Source organism: Desmodus rotundus, chromosome 1 (assembly GCF_022682495.2).
Source record: "Desmodus rotundus isolate HL8 chromosome 1, HLdesRot8A.1, whole genome shotgun sequence".
Classification (NCBI taxonomy): Eukaryota; Metazoa; Chordata; class Mammalia; order Chiroptera; family Phyllostomidae; genus Desmodus; species Desmodus rotundus.
Window position 1 is genome coordinate 4,048,095 of NC_071387.1, and position 12,444 is coordinate 4,060,538.

The 12,444-nt window shown below is 47.6% G+C and overlaps 1 protein-coding gene across 2 annotated transcripts in view; it reads right to left on the reverse strand.

The window, feature by feature from the left end:
* NUP214 (nucleoporin 214) overlaps positions 1 to 12,220 on the reverse strand; it is an 81,985-nt gene extending 69,765 nt beyond the window's left edge. For both annotated transcript variants that reach the window (XM_045196696.3, XM_024562058.4), the window contains exons 1-7: positions 12,066 to 12,220; positions 9,656 to 9,851; positions 5,776 to 5,927; positions 4,587 to 4,785; positions 3,839 to 3,909; positions 2,410 to 2,473; positions 1,883 to 1,986 (exon numbers count right to left, since the gene is read on the reverse strand). In XM_045196696.3, coding sequence (XP_045052631.2) covers positions 1,883 to 1,986; positions 2,410 to 2,473; positions 3,839 to 3,909; positions 4,587 to 4,785; positions 5,776 to 5,927; positions 9,656 to 9,851; positions 12,066 to 12,110 — 831 coding nt within the window. In that variant the 5' untranslated portion in view covers positions 12,111 to 12,220. The remainder of the gene's footprint in view (positions 1 to 1,882; positions 1,987 to 2,409; positions 2,474 to 3,838; positions 3,910 to 4,586; positions 4,786 to 5,775; positions 5,928 to 9,655; positions 9,852 to 12,065) is intronic.
* Between the last annotated feature and the right edge of the window lie 224 nt (positions 12,221 to 12,444).

The window sequence follows — 12,444 nt, forward strand, 5'->3', positions numbered from 1 at the left end:
CAGGAGGAGGGGCACACCCTCATCCCCAGGAAATCTTACTGATGCAGAAGATGGCCATGTAAGTCTGCGTAACAGCTTCACCCCTTTCCTGGCCACCTGCCAGAACTGACTCCCCTCACCCCGCCGTTGTCCTTTGTCCTCAGCTAAAGATGGTATTTAAGGAGGTGGACGCAGCCCTTATAGCCAATTACCCAGCCTTCCACGAATACAGGAGGTAAACATGTTATTAAGTTTTTGTTTTTCTCCTGGTCATCTGTTTTTTGTGACAGGGATGTCTCAGCCAAAAACACCTAAGAGCAGAGGGAAAATGACTTCTCCCCCCCTGCAGCGCGACAGGCTGGACCACTCGGGCTTGTGTGAGTGCCCCGTCTAGGACGGTGGTGCGCGGTGTGATACTCCTCAGAATACAGGCCTGCACTGAAGCGGGGTGTGACTGTCAACACGTTGTAAAGTCACTGTATCAGGAACCCAAAAGGGTTAAAAACGGAGCTAGATAAACCTGTTCAAAGCCAAGTCAGATCTTATTCGATATAGAAAGATGCTTGCAATTTACTACTAGGTAAAATAAGGTTGCAAAACAGAAGGACAAGTTTAACTCCCACTTCCACTGTATCTAGACATTTATGTATGTATGTATTGTCAGTTGTTTTCCTGGACTTTGATGCATTTTCTGGACATACGTCCAGCTCTCTCGTTTTTCAAATGCCAACGCGCTTCAGAGCGCCTCTGCAGACACTGCCATTCTTCTCGGCGCTGACGGCGGCCCCCTCCCTCCCGCTGGGCCCTGGCTCGCAGGGCTCCTCTCAGAGCCCTCTGCCTTCTTCGACCCCATCGCAGCGCGCCCTGGTCACCCTTCACCCCTTCCGGGCCCTGCTTTATTCCCTCCGTCACCCCCATCTTCCATGACCCTACACTCATCTTTGGACTGGCACATTCATGAGAATGTAAGGCCCACAAGAGCAAGAACGCTGTATGCTTGGCGTACAGCAGCGCCTAACACACTGTAGGCATTTGATACACAGCTGATGAATAAAGAAGGGAAAGCATTTTAAAAATCAAGGTATTTTCTTGCTTTTCTAAAATGTCTTAGCAGGTTAACATCTACTGAGACTCAGTTTACAGCTTAAGCAGAAGCAAGTTTTCCAAGTTTTTTCACCTTATGACTCGTTACAGTAGGACAGGCTCTAAGCAGAAGCCATGTTGTAACTGCAGAAGCAGCTCCAAATGGCCCCGTCCTGACAAGGTCGAGTCGCCTTGCAGAGATGACAGAACGACACCGTAGTCAGGCAGCCAAAACACGTGAAGAGGAGGGAACGCCCCCTCTGGCTGCACCTGGAAACAAAGTGTCACCCCCCTCAGGGAACCAAAGGACCGAAACACACCAGAACTCGAAGACCAGAACCCTCTCGGAAGCACAGGGTCTGCGGTGCAGGAAGACCGGTGCTGTAGCCCCTTACGTATCTCATCGTAGTGGCCAAGTTCCAAAGCTCCCCAATCACAATCTGCCCGGCCAGCCCTTCTGTTCCCCCTAACTCTCCACCTCTGCCTTTAAAAGCCCCTGATTAAGAAAGCCATTGGGGAGTTCGGGTTTTAAGCTGTAGCTTCCCATTCTCCTTGCAGGTGCCCTACAAACAAAACGGCTTTAATTCCTCCGTCGCAAACCTCCATGTTCAGCGTGTGGCTCTGCTGCGCACCGGGCAAGCGGGTCCTCGTTCGGTTCAGTAACACAACTTTGATCCCCAGGCCGACGGTGCGGTTTTGAAACTGTACACCTGAAGGCGCACCATCGCCACCAGAACAGGAAAGTGAAGCCTGAGCCACAAACTTTATTAGGGGACTTTTATAGTTCTCGAAGCGCAAAAATGCCCTTTCATATACACACCGGCAGCAGCGCCATCACCACATCGGGAGACGTTTCCAAGGACCCATCTGCAGCGGCGTACGCTATGGTGAAGACGTAGGTACCGATCCACAGCACGTCTAGGACTGAAGACACACACCCTGATTAAGCACCTCGTTTGGGACAGCCCCTGTGTGCTGCAAAATTAACACCTTATGGATAAAAAACCCAACTACTGTGGCTTTAGCCAAGGTCCAGATTTCACTGATTACAAGCCCAAATTTAGCCCAAAGCGGCATTTTTTTTTCCTGGTGAACTATAATCAGGAAGGTTATGAAGAATTCTAATTAAGAAAAACCAGGATCCAGTTAATGCCAGCTGCCGGGAGACGCAGCTGTCTACCGGGCCGCCGTCTTGCTGCTGAACTACCAGACGGGCGCAGTGAGCGTGTTCGCAGAGGCGCGCTGCAGGCCCCGAGCAGCGGTGTAGGTGCATCACACGATTCGAAATCTCTGTAATACAGACGCACCTTACGGAAGGTCAGCCCCATAAAAAAGCAGATGTGTTACCTCGGACCGGGTGATCTGACTCATAAAACGGAGGACAAGGAATGACTTTTTTTTCCTGCAAAGTCTGAAAGAGATTTGAAAAAAGAAAAAAGTGTCACATGAAACAATCCCCAAGCCAATGAAACCGTTAAGCTCAGTACTCCCCCCTACAAGCCACCTAAGATTCCCCTCCCCAGAGAGGACAGCCTGAACATGGGGAAGAGTGGGTGCCTACCTCTGGGGTCCTACCCCACAGACACCCCAACATGTTCGGATGTAGGTAATGGGGACGCTCAGTGCAGCCCTATTTACAGCAGCAGGACCGCTCACACCGACAGCCAGCCATCGATGATGGAATAGCGGGACACACAGTGGCATGGCCGTACACGGCACTACTACGCAGCCGTTCAAAACAATTAAGTGGCTCTATGTATGTAAGTTGGAAAAAGGACTCCAATATACCATTTCGGTTTTTAAAAAGGCAAACACCAAACCAGTAAAATTAAACCCATTGTGTTTTCTTTTTACAAGCTAATACCCTAAAATATGGACCAAAATTTCACATAACTTTTACGATAACAAATAACAAACGCTAACCTCAAGCCCACACCACCGCAGAGGACAGTCTCTCCAGGAGCTACAAAGAGCAGCACAGGCCTGGGCACTGCCTGTGAACCCCTCCTCCCCACCCAGGCCTGACCAGACACATGGACTCTCTGTGAGTATCACGTCAGGAAAACCACAGGGACAGGATGACACAGTGGACATGCAACAACACGAGTAGCCACTGGCTTTGTCGCCTGCAGAAACTGAACCTTTATGATGGACTCAGCTAGAGGCTAACCACTGCTTCACCCGAACTGATTCTGTATTACAGTAACAGCTTTTCGCCTACTCCTTCTCCCCATAAGCTCTGTTTCTGCGCAATCGATTGAGGATGTAAGGTTGAGGAACCGTGTGTAGAAAGCTTTATTTAAAAAGCAAAACAAGCTGTGGCTGGTGTGGCTCAGTGGACTGAGTGCTGGCCTACAAACCAAGGGGTCATCGGTTCAATTCCCGGTCAGGCCACATGTCGGGTTGCACCCAACTGGGGGCGAGTGAGAGGCAACCACACATCAATGTTTCCTCTTCCTCACTCCCTTCCCCCTCTCTAAAAATAAATAAATAAAATCTTCAAAAAAATATGTAAAAAAAAAAAGCAAGACCAAAGTACTGCATGCACACAGAGTCTACTTGTACACACCTCCAGAGCAGAGGGGGCCCTGGATCACGGAGCAGGGGACGGGAGGGAAGAGGGGCTCCCCTCTTTCCCGCACCCACTTGTGTACTGAGGAACTTGTTGCAATGAGCATAAACAACATTTTAACAGAAAAGCACACCAAAGATGTCCCCACACCACCCTCTCACCAGTGGGTAGCTTCCGTGGGAACCGATCTGACGCACGACTTACAGGGAGATACTGGACGACGGTCCCGTTCTGCTTCCCCACTGCCAGCTGCTTTCCTTTGGGGCTCCAGCACACTGAGCAAAGAAGAGAGTGCCACCAGTGAGAGACCGAGGGGGCAGTGGGGGCTGCGCCAAGTCCGTGCCTCAGCCACCGGCTGTTTTAGTGTCGGCATTATTACAGATTGTGACACCGGGTGTTGTTCTCTCAGTTCACAGGGTCGTCCTTCAGCAAAGTCAGAAAGAGTAACAACCACTCTGATGACGCGAGCCGATTATGATCTATCACTGGGCCACTGCGTCTACGGCAAAAATGCTTCCCGATGGAGTACTTCCCAGGAAGCCGGAAGCACGCAAAACTCGGTAGTCTTTAGATAAAGACACGGGACTAGAGAAGGTTTGCAAACACCAAGAAATCAGTGTCTTGCCCCTATTTCATATTTCTGATGCTTTTCCTCTGAAAAGTACAAATGACTTACAGAGTACCACTATTTTAGATCCAGAAACAATTCTCCTCAAACACACAGTTCTTAACCAGCTGTACCAAAATATTTCGTTCTCCAGAAACCCAAGCACATTGAGATTAAATCACGTCTGCTGTCTGGCTTCGAGGATACTAACTATGGAGATAAAGAATACTCTCTCCACTTCTACCAAATACTAACAAATACAACACTTGCGGTTATCTCCAGAAATTCATTTTCAAAGAGATTAGCATTAATGGATGTCACAGAGTACAAGCCTTTGTCACCCACCAGACGTCACTGCCACTGTGGGAGGAAGCGTCGCACACACTTTCACTGTTTCAGTGACTTGCAGGACAGCGATGCTGCCATCGGCCAGACACACTGCCACCATGGAGGGGACAGCGGGGTTCCACTTCATATCGATCACCATGCCGCCTGCATCTTTCGAAAGCTTATGATAGGCAAATGGGCGTTTCTGCTGTTTAGCCTTTCAAAACAAATGTCCAGAAGCAAAAAGAAATAAATTAATGCATAGGTATTCCATAGTGGGAGGAAATTATTGAGCATTTAAGTTCTCCCAAGTTCCAGTTCACGCCCTGGCTGGGTGGCTCAGCTGGCAACAGCATCATCCCGACACACCAGGACTGCAGGTTTGATCCCCGGTCAGGGCACACAAGAGCCAACCAATGAGTGCGTGGAAAAGTGGAACAGCAAGTCGATGTTTCTCTCTCACTCTCGCGCGAATCAATAAATTTAAAACAAAATTATAGTTCACTTTTCTCCATGAACATGAAAAACACATTTGGCTCTACACAACCACCCCTCTGGTACACAGCTTGAAAGTGGAAATCAATTACTCTGGCGCACTGGAGGGACTCCCAGCAGGGGGCACACAAATGCAAGGTAATCGATAAAGCGCAGACGTTGGATTAAAATCTGGGCTCTGCTTCTTCATGGCACTGGGCCCTTGGATGGTTACGTAAACTCTGGGCCTGTGTCCCCATCTGCGAAGGGAAGACAACAGTCTCTCCTGTGCAGGGCCCTGGCAGGCGTGAGCAAGGATGAGGCACGCAAAGCACGCGTGCAGTCGGTGTAAACACTACTATGGACTGTTACGTTATCACTGCCCCGCCGGGAAGGGAAGACACTGCATTAGGGCGCCAGAGACCCAGGATGTTGTCACTTTCCACATTTCCCATTAGCTCTACGGCCTTGGGCAAGTCACCTAAAGCTCCTTAGGCTCTCACTGTCTCATATGTAAATGAGAAATGATATCTTAGAGCAGGCACTATTATGAAATAATTTCTTGAAGTCCCTTCTACCTCAAGGATCAATGATTTCATAATTGAGAACTTTTTAAAATCCATATTTGAATATAGAAAAAAACTTCAAGGGTCAACCAAGAACTTCTAGGTTGCGATTCAATACCAGGAAGCCGCAGGCCCGGTGTGGACGCCAGAGTCTGCCAGTAGCTTACCTCATTTGAGAACGTGCGGACATCAAAAAAAGCGATAATGGAACCGTATTCACTGGACATCATGCACACGGACAGTGTGAGGTTATCACAGCTCAGGGCGAGGTGACGGATGGGGAACTTCATAGGAACTAGCAAGCCTTGAACTTTATCAACTGTAAAAACGTAAAAAAAAAAAGAAAAAGAAAAAGAAAATGGAATGTTCTAAGCATACGTCACAACCCCTTGACCCAGACTACACGAAACAGTTCTTGCACCTGCACGAACACAGGAGCAGGCCCTGATGTCTGCTCAGGCAGCTGCATCTCAGCTTTCTTACAGGTGTGCAACGGTGCACGAGGGCCCCGGGAATTCCTCCTCACATGCCTGGGGAGACTAACTGGCAGTCGCCGCTGTGGAAAACGGTGTCTCTAATTTGGGTTTCCAGACTTAATTCCACCAGGGGGTGGGGGAGCCCCCCCACACCAACAAACAATTCTCAGGACTCTGAGAATTCAACCCAATTCTGACACTATCTATCCAGAGACCACATCGGGATCCAAAGGTCAAGCGTTCAGTCCTACAAGACTGACCCCCACCCCCACACTTCAGGACTAGACTCGAGCCCAGGGTCTCTGTGCTTCTGACCAGCTGGGTTCAGATTGGAGGTCTCCACAAACTCCTTGAACTGAGAACGCCAACTGCAAGTCCAGCTTGTTGCCTGCCCTTCTGACCGCCTGGCTATAAATCAGAGGTTCCCCACAACCCCTTCCTTGGGTCCAATTAATTTGCTAGAACCATTCAAAGAACTCAGAGAAATCCTGTACGAAGTGGTACCACCCCCCCCAAAAACCCGTAATTTATTCATAAAAAATTGTGTATTTATTCTTGCATGTTTAAACTTCAGTCGCCTTCAAAGTACTCTCATTTGATGCAATACACCTATCCATTTTTTCCACTGTTCAAAAGTTTTGAACTTGTTGATTTTGATGCCTTTTAGTGCTTCTGCTGTTTTTTGTTTTACCTCTTCCACATCAGCAAAACATTTCCCTTTGAGACTTTTTTCATCCAGGGAAATAATAAAATGTCACTGGGGGTGAGATCAGGTGACTAGGGACAGTGGGGCACAGGGGCATGCTGTTTTTTGGTCAAAAACTCAGCGTGATGTGGGCAGGTGTGCCCGTAAATCACCTACCATGAAATGGGCAAATGCATTGAAAGAGTCTTCAAGAAAAATTCACTCAATCTGAATGCAGCCTCTCACAACACCACCAGCTGGTACAGATACAGATGGGTTCCTAGAATACCCGCCTAGCGGGGGAAGCTTTACTCTGAAGGGCCTGCCCTCTGGAAGGTAACTCCAGTTGTTTTGGATTACCTCTCGTGTGTTCCTGACTAGATCGGTGGTTTACCATGAGGATGGAACTCAGGAACTGCCAGGCGGAAGAGCTACTGTGCACAGGGTGAGGTCTGGGGAACAGTGGGGAGCTTCCATGCCCTCTCCAGGCTTGCAACTTTTTTTTTATTGTTGTCCAATTACCGTTGTCCCCATTTTCCCCCATTACTCTCCCCTGCCCTACCAACCCCCACCTTCCACTCTCAATCCTCTCCCCTGCCACTGTCTTCATCCATGGGTCCTTACACATGTTCCTTGACTTGTCTCTTTCCCTCCTTTCCTATTACCCCCTCTCCCCTGTCACTGTCAGTTCATTCTTTATCTCCATGTCTCTGGTTCTGTTTTGCTCGCTTGTTTGTTTTGTTGATTGGGTTCCACTTACAGGTGAGATCATATGGTATTTGTCTTTCACCACCTGGCTTATTTCCCTTAGCATAATGCTCGCCAGTTCCATCCATGCTGTTGCAAAGGGTAGGAGCTCCTTATTTCTTTCTGCTGTGTGGTATTCCACTGTGTAAATGTACCAGTTTTTTGATGTACTCGTTTACTGATGGGCACTTAGGTTGTTTCCAGCACTTGGCTATTGTACATTGTGCTGCTATGAACACCGGGGTGCATAGGTTCTTTTGCACTGGTATTTCAGGATTCTTAGGGTATAATCCCAGCAGTGGAATTGCTGGGTCAAAGGGCAGTTCCACTTTTAGTTTCCTGAGGAAATTCCACAGTGGCTGTACCAGTCTGCATTCCCACCAACAGTGCACTAGGGTTCCCTTTTCTCCGCATCCTTGCCAGAACTTGTTGATTGGTTTCTCATGGCTATTCTGACCCGTATGAAGTAGCATCTCGTTGTGGTTTTAACTGGCATCTCTCTGATGGCTAGAGATGCCGAGTGTCCTTCCATATATCTCTGGGCCCTCTGTATGTCCTCCTTGGAGAAGTGTCTGTTCAGGTCCTTTGCCCATTTTTTAATTGGATTGTTTGTCTCCCTAGAGTGGAGTTGTGTGAGTTCTTTATATATTTTGGAGATCAAACCCTTGTCTGAGGTATCGTTGGCAAATATATTTTCCCATATGGTTGGTTCCCTTTTCACTTTGTTGATGTTTTCTTGGCCATGCAGAAGCTTTTGAATTTGATGTAGTCCCATTTGTTTATTCTTTCTTTTACATCCCTTGCTCTAGGGGACATTATCAGTGAAAAATACTGCTGTGCAGAATATCTGAGATTTTCCTGCCTATGTTCTCTTCTAGGACTTTTATGGTGTCATGACTTATATTTAAGTCTTTTATCCATCTTGAGTTTATTTTTGTGTATGGTATAAGTTGGTGGTCGAGTTTCATTTTTTCTGCATGTAGCTGTCCAGCTCTCCTAACACCATTTGTTGAAGAGGCTATTTTTACTCCATTTTATGCTCCTGTTCCCTTTGTTGAATATTAATTGACCATAGAGACGTGGGTTTATTTCTGGGCTCTCTATTCTGTTCCATTGATGTGTCTGTTCTTATACCAGTGCCAGACTGTTTTGATTACAGTGGCCTTGTAATATAATTTGATATCAAGTATTGTGATCGTTCCTACTTTGTTGTTCTTCCTCAAAATTGCTGAGACTATTCGGGGTTGTTTATGGTTCCATATAAATTTTTGAAATGTTTGTTCTATATCTGTGAAATATGTCACTGGTATTTCAATAGGAATTGTATTGAATCTATAGATTGCTTTGGGTGGTATGGGCATTTTGATGATGTTAATTCTTCCACTCCATGAAAATGGTATATGCTTCCATTTATTTGTGTCTTCCTCAATTTTGTTCTTCAGTGTCCTGTAGTTTGCTGAGTACCCTCTCTACATCTCCATGTGCTCACAACTCGGAAACTCTCCAAACTACCCTCCTCGGGGTGTAACGAGGGCTTCATTACAAAGACACAACTGATTAAATCACTAGCCATTGGTGATGGAGTCAACCTCCCTGGGTGGGGTTTGGGGGAACTGAAAGTTCCAACCCTCTAATCGCAAGGTTGGTTCCACTGAAAACCAATCCCGATCTTTAGGTGGTTTCCAAAATTACATTATTTACACAAAAAAACTCCCTCCACCAACACTTCAATCACAATATTGCCAATCTGTACCCATATTTTTGCAACAATGCTCTGAACAGCACACAGTCCCATTTGTTTGGATGAAACTGTTGTGCCAGCTAAAAAGCCACGTACCAGAACCTTTCTCCGAGACAGGCAGAGCCCAGGTTCAACTGAGCAAAAATAAATGCGTGGGGGAATGGTAAATTCTCCTTTCCCATAAGCTCACAGGAACAACTCATCAACAAAGAGATATAAAAGGACCAAAAAGAACCAGAAAGGCTTCCAACATCTGACCTAGAACTTATCCTTGGGGGCCAACCTGAGGGCTACAACAGTTTTCATTTTAATATCAGAATGATTTCTTAGGAAGGGAACTAGATTAGCACTTCACTATACTCCTCCCTCTCCTATTCAACATAAAGCAAGTAACTTACCTATCTTATTGGGATCGTCTCCAGGTTTATTCTGAATAAGAAGATTTTTAGTAGGAAAAATCTGCAACCCACTGGCTCCACCAGCAAAGACCAGGCCGTACTTGTTGGACACAGCGAGCAGACTTGACCGTTCCTTGGGCAGCTCCTCAGGGGAGTCAAAGATTCTCACCTTCTTCAGGGCCCTAAACTGAAAATCCTGTTGCAAGAGATCAAAACGAGGTCAATGCAGAGAAAATGGGAAGTTAAATCCTGCCTGTCATAATCCAGAAGACCCAATTCCAGGACAACAAAAACACCTATTACCCCGAGGCCACCGACTGTGGGCCTCAGTCATTTTTAACCTTCCTGTGCACATTGTGTAGTGGGCATAGTGCTTATTAATACTCACTCAATAAATTTTTAAAAATCCTTTCATGAAGCCTTCCTCGACTAATCAGTTCACACTGAACCTTTCCTTTCCCGAGTTCCTAGTTTACAGTCCTAACCGCCGCCCAAGCTGGTGTTCTTATTTATAGTCTTACCCTGTCTTGTAGTGCGCCTGGTCTCATGGCCCAGAGCAGCGCTTCCTAAGTTGTTGAATAGCGACTACACCCCCACTACGCTGGAAGCTTGATTATCCAGTGCACTACTCAACACACACACATATGGGAATAAAGACCTCAGAAAGATAACCAAATCCCAAGGACTGACTTATCTGCACCAAAAGTTAAACAAAACTCCATCACACATAAAAACCAAAATGGTATGTATGGTCAATCTCTTGGCGTTCAAGACCTACGCGGAAGCCCAATACCCTTAACACAGCTATGAAGCCAGGCATGGCCTGACCCACACCCAACTCTGGAGCCTCACCTGACAACACTGCTTCCCTGCCACAGGCGCACCTGCGCCACATCCGGCACCACCTCCAGCCCCCACCTATGTCCAGTTTTCATTTCCTTCCATTTTCACGCTCCTTAGCAGCTCAGGGCCTGGCAGTCTTCCCCCACCTCCTGTCAATGACGGACTCACCTAGTCTTCCAAGAACTTATCTATGTGCCTTCAAAGACAATTTTCAGCGTGTGCAGCTTCTTGGTAAAAAGAGGTCCATAAGTTTACCAATCACGATGCTAAGTTGTACTGTAAGAGCTTTTTTTTCCCTTTCATTCTAAACTTATCTTTAAGTTGAGGTTTTGGTGAAAAGAATGGGAATCCCCTTCTGCTCACATTCCAAAAATTGTAAGGGCCAAAGATAGGCTTTCTTCGCCTTTTCTTTTGTAGACTTAGGGTTTCGTAAAGGATCCCGAACACACCCCACAAACTCACTTCCTTGGATTCAACGTTTAATGCATAGTTTCTGAAAGATTAATGAAATACTCCTGATTTCCAACTGATCAGAAATCCACACAGCTTTCCAGGTGAAACCACAGTACGGATTCATACAGGAGCAGAATAAAATTTTAGTCTTCTTGACGTTTCTTACCCTGGTAATCCCAAATATCCTACTTGGGCGTTGGTCACATGGAGGTGGAGGGCCAGTGGGACGAAGAGGCACAACAGTGCTCTCCTTTCTGTTGTAACTGGCAACTCAAAGGGAGATTCCGTCCTCTAAGCCTGTGGCTCTAAAACCTTTTTTCCCTTTGCTCCAGCATAGCTGATGAATATGGCACACACGCATTGGGTGGCTCATGCTGACAGTGATTTTGAGAAAGAATCACTACTCTCTAAAGGTATGACATCCATCCCTAAATGGATGTCAGTGATTTGTTCAAACAAAGGCCTAAAACCTTCCTGCAACTTACTCCCTTTCAGGTTTATAGCCATCACTGGGATCCTGACGTAGGCAGATTTCCAGTACCAGAATAGTCCTCCTATTCCAATTAACTGAAGTTTTTTGTAGGACACGTGATGAATCCTGGCTCTGTGTAAGGCAAGCCTGGACAGCAATAGTACAGTGAGGCAGAAAAAGAGAGGGTATTTAAAAAAAAAAATTAAAAAACACAAAAAAACCCACCACCTGGATTTCAGCCTTTGTCCAATGTGACTTTGGGTAAGCTATTTTCCGAGCCTTGATTTACTCCTCTAATATTAATTTTTTCTTGGGGTTGCTGTGTGATTAACACAGTACCTAGCACATAGTAAACTCAATAAATAGCTTATTACCACTACTCCGACCACCACGGGAAAGTAGCTAAAGTAACCCAGGTGGCTCGCACGATACCAACACGGGAAGGGGAAACTGCTCTCGGCGGGGCTACAATGAGGGCAGCAAGGCACAATGCTCCCCGCTGTGCAGGTGAGAACTCTGAACGCGGCAAAAGTTCAAGCAGGAGGCGGGGCAGCCGGCACCCGCGCTTAGCTGTTCAGCGGGGCTCTATCTAAGGAAACGCCGGACCTAAGGAAGGGAGGGAGGCCCCGGCCAGTCTCTGACCTTCATCTCCCGCTCGGGGATCAAGGCATCCATCTCGTCTCCCATCGCGCCGCCCTCAGGTGGTCGAAGCAGCCGCCGCTGCCCTCCGCGGCCTCGCCCGCCTAGCCCAAGCCGCTCCCGGGCCGACTTCCTTCACACAATGCCAGGGGCGCGCAGCGGCCCCGTATTTCCGGCGCGCTTTGGTGGCGTCACGCGCTTCCGCCCACGGCGTGGTCCAGGGAAGCTGAGGGACTGTCTGAACTCGCGCACTGTACTGACCGCCGCCTCCCATTGGCCGGCTCGAGCTGAGTAGGGGAGTGTGGCCTTGGAGCCCGCGCGCCTGCGTCCTGAATCGTCCAAGTGCCAACCCCACTTTCGCTGCTAGAGCCGGCTCGGCTTC